The sequence below is a fragment of the Parambassis ranga genome, chromosome 20 (genome assembly GCF_900634625.1).
Source record: "Parambassis ranga chromosome 20, fParRan2.1, whole genome shotgun sequence".
Classification (NCBI taxonomy): domain Eukaryota; kingdom Metazoa; phylum Chordata; class Actinopteri; family Ambassidae; genus Parambassis; species Parambassis ranga.
The window spans coordinates 10,268,094-10,276,240 of NC_041040.1; the positions used below are offsets into that span (position 1 = coordinate 10,268,094).

The following is an 8,147-nucleotide window of genomic DNA, read 5'->3' on the forward strand; positions in this document are numbered from 1 at the left end:
GAATAGTTATAAAGTCATAATGACCTTGTGTAAATTATCAAGCTACTCTGTAGTACAGATATACTCAGTTTATTTTATAAAAAATAAACTTGTCAACACCATACAAATATATAGGCAAAAATATAAATTTACATCAACAAACATGTACATATTTCTTATTATTATTATATTTAATGCACTGATCCTTGTCCTTTGACATTTAGCTATTTTCTTCTTATGTTCATTTCTAGCCACGTGTAATTAATATGAAAACAACAAACATAACAATTATTAATTAAATTAATTAATTTTAAGTACACAAAGTGACTTTGACAAAAACTAAATTAGAAATTGATCTTACTGCTCGACCAGATTTTGATATAAATGCAACGATAGAAAACGCTTCAAGCCATCAAACTCTGCAGCTTCTCCTCGTCTGCAGAAGTGGACGCAGTAAAACTTCTTGTGAAATAGTGCATTTCTATTTTTCCAGATTCGTGGGCCAAGGCTATTCCTGAATATGTGTTTTGTTGTCCTGAGTCTCCGAACACAGCCATGGCCGTCACCCTGAAAACAGAAAACACACACCTGAGATTAACACATAATATCACACACAGAAAGTATTTTTGTTGATCATGTCTGTCTGTTCTTGCCTGTCATGACTTATTTTCTCTGTGACCACAGGCTGTGTGTCATTTTTCAGCAGGTCCCATATGTGGAGGTTAGACGCGGCATCAAGCACACAGAAGACAGTCGGCCTGGTTTGAGACCACTGCAGTGTGAGCACTGATTCACCAGCTGTACTGTTTATCCACTCTGCCACAGGCTGCTCGTGGCTCACTGCATGTAGCCTCATATTGCCATCTGCACAGCCCACCTGGATTGAGGACAGAGAATTAAAGGGCTTTGAAGTTGCTGTTTTACTGGGATGCATCATATTCCTAACTACAAAATGGCAATTCTCTCACTCAATCACTGTATGCCAGTTTACTTTCACTTTCAAAACCAAGCCAATCTCAGCCAGCTGTGGTAAACTGTAGTACAAATCCTGCTTCCAGTCTTTGTGCTAAGCTAAATAGCTGCTGGCTCCAGCTTCAGACCAGATGAAAGTCTGTGTGACAGTTGTGTCAGTCTCCTCATTACCCATTCATGTTTAATTTTATAAAAAAGCAGCAATCTCACCAAGAACAAGTGTTGTCCGAAGGGGGAGAAGTTGATTGAGCTGACATCAACAGGCCGCACTATAGCCTCCTGGAACCTGTAACACTTTGGTGGAGCCTTTAAACCATGAGTTGTTCCATGGTTGACCAGACCCTTGACAGAAATTACATTAATACACAATCAGAAAATGACACAAGGGCAGCATTTCACATAGTTGAGAAGATGTATGTAAATTAGGCTCACCATATTAGTGCCTATAAAGAAATGATTGGAGTCTGTTGGCAGGAACTTCAAAAGCAGCGTCTGGGATGGCCTTGTTTTCATTACATCTCGTGGTGATACCCTGAGGGCCAGACAGAACAACATATGAGGAGCAATGCTGAAAGCAAAGGTCAGAGGTCACAATGGCCCCAGCCAAACACAAATTATGTAACGAAACCTTCATGCACTGCATGTATACAGCTACAGACACGCTGCCATCAAATGTTGAAGTGACAAAAACAACAGCACAATAGTGGGTCACAAACAGGATCATCTGACCATGGTGCAGCAGCTGTGTAACACTTGGCAAAGACACTGTTGGAGTATTTTGAGCTGGCAGTGACGGATGATCACAAGCTATTTGTCAATCTCACCTCTCAGCAGTGAGGAGGGATGAGCTATGAAGCAACTTCACTCTACCCCCAGGCCATAGTCCTGCATGAGGGGGAAGAAGGAGAGAGGTGACTATGTGGTACCACAGTCGTGAGAAAGAGGAGTAGAAAAATCAGGGGCACTCTGGCTTACCTAAATCCGTTGGAGAGCCTGCCTCGTTGCCTTTTGGGAGCTCTACCACCACCTAAAGGACACACAGGGTATATCATGAAAGTTCAGCAACAGCTCTGCAGGCTTTTTTATGTGGGTATTATAAAAATAAAAGCTTTTTAAAATGCAATTTCTAGAGATAGCTTAAGGTTATAGCTTCTAGTTTAGCCTATATTTGCTCACGTTGGCTACCAGACACTATTTAACACACAGTGAATAAGCTATTTGTATCTATTTATGGATGGTGCATCACAAGGAGTTCTAAAGAGATCAGCAGATAGGTGGACAATCAGATTTAATAGAGCTAAGAGTATGACTTATCCAAAGAGCAGAAACAGGCACTAAAGTTTCAAAGAAGAAATTATTCTATTTAAACAAAAAACAATAAATCAGGAATTAATTAAAATCTATCAACAAACTGTGAAGAAAGAGACATTTGTTGCATGCTGAAATATCTATTTATGTTATCATGCTAACCAGCTAGCCCAAGGCTGTAGCACTAAACACCCAAAGTTTGAAAACAAAGCATCAACTTAGTTGCAAAACCTACCCAGAAATTTAAAACCCCACTTTCATCCAGTGAGGCTAGCTGGAATGACAATCCTGATGACTCTGATTATAAAAGAGAAGAGGAATTAAATATAAACTCAGCTGGGTATGGCAAAGGAAAAACATAGATCACATGATAAACAAGTGTACGTGCATGTTAGCCATTCCATACCTTCCTCAGATGCCAAAATCGGGACCTCTGGCCCCCCAGCTACGATGGAGGGGACGACTTCTACGGACGTCACAGCTGAAAAATGACCTGAGGCGGCCATCACTGCATCTGTGTTGACAAGGTGACAAAAGAGAAGAAAACACAGAATCAGCCCTGTTGTTATGTAAGGAAGCAGCCTCTGTACTTGTGTGAAGGGCAAGGCACTGGTTCTGTTATTAGCTCTCTGCAGTGAGTAAGAATGTTTACCACAGCACTTATCGCTCACCAACATTGATTTTCTTGGAAAAGCGGTGCAGAGTGTTGAATATGTAATACTGTGGGATCATCAGGGAGCTCAAAATAAATAAACAAAAAACGCTCTGTAAACACATGCATGGTGTGAGGATGTGGGAATTGGCAGGGCCAGTAAAAGAAACAAAAATTACCCATGAAACCCGTGCTAACATACCAGTGGAAAAAGTTGGATGTCTGAAGGTCCAGTCATCTTCCTCTATTTTTACATGGTCATGGTTACTGGAAGGTTCCCTCAGGTCCCACAGAACCACGGAGCCAACTGATGTGCCTGCAAACACTAGAATGGCCTTCCCAGGGCTGAAACAGCAACACTGGACCTGCAACAGAGAACAATACAGCCACTTAACAGAGGGGTAAGTGCTCTGTGTGGGAAGGATCAGAAAAATAAACCTCTGTGGTTTGGGGACATGCCTCATAGGTCCAACTTAGGTAAACACAAGCAAATTGAAATGCTATACAAGCAGCATAAATGACAAGGGACATGTTTTCAGAGGAGCTCCAAAACGTGACAGACCTGCTAGGACATACTTGTCAGGCCTCTACTTCAGTGGTGTTGAAAATGGGCCAAAGTTTTTTGGTTTATTTTAATACCCTGCCCACATAATTCCTTAGATATCTGCTTACTATTAGCAGAGCCAGGTCCCTCACTTTTCTGGAGTCAGTTGGAAACATTTCAGTGCGCTATGTGGAACCCATTCAGTATGTGTTTTGAGTAATTACAGTCATTGCTAAATGACGTAAGAAGACATTTTGCACAGTTCAGTGAGCTTCCTCGAGTACTGTACAGATGAGTTATAGAGAATTCTGTAAATTTATTACAGGTTTTCTAAGACTGGAAGTAGAAACAGCAAATGTCACCTCAGACTCGTAGACAAGGATCTTCTGAGGTCTGGATGGCTCCCAGATATTCCAGATACAGATGAGGGTGCAGGAATCAAAATGCACAGTGCCTGGTTTCATTTTAGGCATGTGCACTGACATCATGGTGTGCCTCTGGACCTGAGAGAAGTGCACCAGGCTAATCTGGCGACCTGCAATTGACAATCACAGAAGTGACTATACAGCTAGAGAAATCACACACGTGGTTGTTTCTGCCAGTGACAACACAGAGGGACCAGGGATGTGCATTTGTATCTGTCTGTGTTATGTACCAATAAGAAAAGGCAACTTGGTGTTGAGCTGCAAACTTCCATCACTGAAAGACAGCACATCCGTTTGAGTCCTCAGCGTCCTCAGTGATTTTCTCTCAGCCTGATCCTCTTCCAACAGGACAACCATGACCTTGATTGGATCATAAAAGTCAACTGAAAGTCAGAAGTGCCTGCTGCACAAATATGAAAGGAAACAAGATTTTCAACAGACCTGTGAGGCTGATCGCAGAAATGATGTAAGACGCTGTGAATCAAGGTTCATGTCACTTATGGTTCTGTCTCGTGCTTCCTGAGAGAGGTTTGGATCTGACAAGAAGTGAGAAACACGGTTATAAAAATCAACATGTGTGTACTAGAGAACTGTGTTTCTTTTAACCTACCTCCACAGGCTCCGATGTGCTCTGGAGGATGCTGCGTCCATTTCTCACACATCTCTGTTTCGTCTGTCTGGATGTCCCTCTCTGTGTTATCCTCATTACACTGAACATAGGCCTGATACAAACATGTTCTCACGTGTTAATTACTCTGTTGGTGTTTGATTCAATATAAGCAGAAATGAATGAATACCTGTTTTGTGTTTGCAGTTCCAAAGCTTCTGATGTACATGTCGTATTCGTTGACAGGCGGAAGATCCAGAAGGGAAAAAGTCAGGGAAAAATCCAGATCAATTAAACGAAGCAGCTCCGTGCTCCGCTTCCTGAAAACAAAAAATATCAATATTAACGGCAGAGTTAATACAACATTGTATTTAAATTGATTGATGAGTCTTATGCACACATTGTTGAAAACTGAAGGATCAATCACAATGCAGGATGATGGATGGATAAGTCAACTCACTTCTGTTTCGTGGCCACTTTTTTGCTGACTTCACGGTGCTTTGCAGCCACAAAGTCAATAAACTTCCCACGATTGGAGGCTCTGCTTTGGCTCTTTTCAAAGCCTGTAATGAAAGCAGTGATGATGATGTTTGGTGTGCATCCCTAGAATTAACTAACTCTGCAGTAAGAGAAAGATTTATTATTTATTAGATAGACAAGAAAAGACTGCCAGACCTCTGGAGTGTTGAGGCCAGTCTTCCTCCTCTCTGCTCATGCTGTGTTTGGAATGAGTAGTGTCGACTCTCTCGTTCTCTGCATCCATGGCTCTCTGAATTGCTTCTAATTCCTTCCTCTGTTGTGCTGTGAGTTCCTTCTTCTCTTCACCCACCAGTGGCTGCAATGGCTCCTGGTCATCCTCTCCTCTACTGGCACTCTCATCCATCTCCTCGAAATCTTCTTCGTAATCCTTTGAATAGAGAAACACCTTCTATCACATGTCCAAAGACATTACATCAGAGGTGACCACATACTTCACATCTAACAGGAAGACAACTCACCAGTTTCTTAGAACGTAAAATGGATTACAGCATGCAAAAGCAATGTAAACAAAGTGTTAAAACTGAAAACATTAACATAATAAGAGATGTAAAAAACACAACGCAATGTCTCTTTTGTAATACATAGCTATATTACTACCTCAAAATCATCTTCGTATTCTTCATTAGCCCATTCTTCATCATTGACAACCTGCAGAAGTGATTAAAACAGAACAAGAAGAGAAACTTTATATACTTTAGTGACTTGCAGAAGCTTTTTCAAACCGATGCCACACTGCAGAAAAGCAGAAACTAGTGAGAGCTTAAAAGACCAAAACAGATTTCCCAAAAACTGCATCATTTTCAGAAAATTATAGGTATGTGAAGATTTACTTTAACCTGCTGAAGCATGAGATAAACTAAATGGTTATGAGGGAAAACAACACCACTAATCTGCAAAAGAAAAGTCCCCAGACATGCAATAGTGGAATATAGACATGCTATGTAACCAAACCAGGCGTCTTACAGAATCCTCTGTGTGTCCGTCATCTTTTACATAAGCTGTTGTCTGCTCAGAAGCCATTTCAACTTCCTATATTACAGAAATAAGATGTACGAGAAGAAAAGGAGGAAATCCATGAAATAATCTGCATATTGATCAAATAATATATGTGTAGTCTTTGTATTAACTAACCTCTTTTTCTGCCATATTATTCTCGGGCTTATGACTTCTGACAGATGATGATTTGTTAGAGCTGGTTCTGTCTCTGTTATTCCTTTCTTGGTCATCTTCTGCTCGGTGCCTCGTCTCTTTGTATTTTTTCTCTCCATCTTCTTCTCCATGCCTTCTCTCTCTGTGTTTCTTCTCTCCATCTTCTTCTTCTGTTCTGAGCCTTCTCTCTCTGTGTTTTCTTTCTCCATCATCTTCTTCTTTATACCCTCTCTCACTGTGTTTTCTCTCTCTGTCTTCATACTCTCTTTGCCTCCTTTCTCCGTCTCCACGATTAAGCCTGACCTCTTCACCTGACCGCTTCGAGTCTCGATGCTCCCTGCTGTCATGTTTTTGTTTCTCGTCCTAAACAGGAGAAAAATTTAAAACAGCAGGTTCCACATAAATTAATCATCATAAACATAGTAATTTGTTTTCAATATTGCTGAAGATGCTTACATGATGTCCCCTTTCTTTGTGTCTCCTGTCTCTCTCTTCTTTATGTTTTTGATGTTCCTCTTTGTAGTCTGAAATCAGATTTTTTTTTTACATCCCATTGCTGTAAATATGCTGATCTGTCTGTGTCTGTATATTTACCTCTTGCCTCTCTCCATTCCGAATGCTTTCTGTCTTTGTGTCGTTGTTGAACTTCTTTGTCATTCCTCTTGTCTTCGTTTTTGTGTTGCTCTCTCTCATGATGACGATCCCTTGTTTGCTTCTCTGTGTGTTCTCTTCGTCCGTCCCTACTCTCCTCGTGTCTTCTTCTCTCACTCCTGTGCTCTCTGTCCCTGTCCCGCTCCTCTCTCCTTCTTTCCTTGTCTCTGTCTTCCCTTGTTTTGTCCCTCTCCTCCTCCCTGTGTCCGTCTCTTACCCTCTCTTTGTCCTTATCCCTGTGTCTTTCTCTGTCTCTCTCCCTATCATACTTGTCCTCTCTATTGCGTCCTTTTTCCCTGTTTTCTCTAAAACTACCACTATACTTGTTTTCATCCACCAGTCTGTCCCTTTGTCTTCTCTTCTCCCTCTCCTGCTCTTCTCTTCTATCTCTTTCCTTGTCATCTCTCCTGTCATGCGATTCCTCTTTCCTTCGCTCAGCATATCTGTCTTTTTTGTCTTCAGTTCTTCTCTCTCTTGTGCTTTCCCTGACCTTCTCTCTTTCTCGCCCTGACTCCTTCTCTGTGTTTCTATGATGTCTTACAGTGGATTCCCCACCCCGCTGCCTCCTCTCATTGTCCGCAGGTCTCCTGGCATAGCCATCATCACGTTCTTCCTCCTAAGAAACAGTTTATATTATTTGGATGTAACTGTGCCTATTAATGTGATCCTTGCAGAAATCACCTCCCTCTAAAGTGCTGTAGACACTCAGTAACTCACCCTGATGTATCTGCCCAGCTCAGCAGGTCTCCATGTGTCTTCCTTGGTTGTTTTCTAAACATAGACATAGTTTAATGTTGACTGGGTGACAACATCATCGTTTACTTAAACAGGTTTATATGATATCAAACCATAATCACTCCAAACAACCTGGGATAACGTTTGTTATCTTAGGTATAGTATGTCGTGGCTAAACACCACAGCGTCCATGACGTTTTATACTAAAAATAAAACATTTCCAGCGTTGTCTCGTACACGATAAAAACAAAGACAAACCACTCACCTTGTCACCGGGCATGTTCACAATTGTATTTGTGTCTTGTAAGTTTTTCACTCGCCGAAAATTAGCTGGTATTTTTGCAACAACGCCGCCATGATGGTAAATATCTAGCACACATGCGTAGTTTGTCGAAACCAAGGAGAGCGCGTCACTTCGGCTTGACAACAGGACTATTAATCGAGAGACGAGCACTCGCTGGAATCAACAGCCAGTTGCTACAGCAACGACGTATAAGTATCACATATTATTTACAAAATAAATACAGTGTTTGGTGTTGAATTAATCATGCACATGTGTACAATTGTTGAATCCTCACAGCACGG

General features: G+C 41.3%; 1 protein-coding gene across 1 annotated transcript; it reads right to left on the bottom strand.

Moving 5' to 3' along the window:
• Positions 1–235: 235 nt before the first annotated feature.
• Positions 236–7,958, bottom strand: dync2i1 (dynein 2 intermediate chain 1). The gene is made up of 23 exons (XM_028432665.1): positions 7,828–7,958; positions 7,545–7,598; positions 6,771–7,443; positions 6,633–6,700; positions 6,159–6,539; positions 5,991–6,056; positions 5,625–5,675; positions 5,163–5,394; positions 4,948–5,050; positions 4,678–4,807; positions 4,491–4,602; positions 4,322–4,416; positions 4,111–4,240; positions 3,818–3,990; positions 3,114–3,276; positions 2,666–2,773; positions 2,495–2,556; positions 1,927–1,978; positions 1,776–1,836; positions 1,384–1,483; positions 1,162–1,293; positions 633–856; positions 236–546 (listed from the first exon to the last, which is right to left on the bottom strand). The coding sequence occupies exons 1-23, from the start codon at positions 7,840–7,842 to the stop codon at positions 384–386; spliced, it is 3,348 nt and encodes a 1,115-aa protein (XP_028288466.1). The 5' UTR covers positions 7,843–7,958; the 3' UTR covers positions 236–383.
• Between the last annotated feature and the right edge of the window lie 189 nt (positions 7,959–8,147).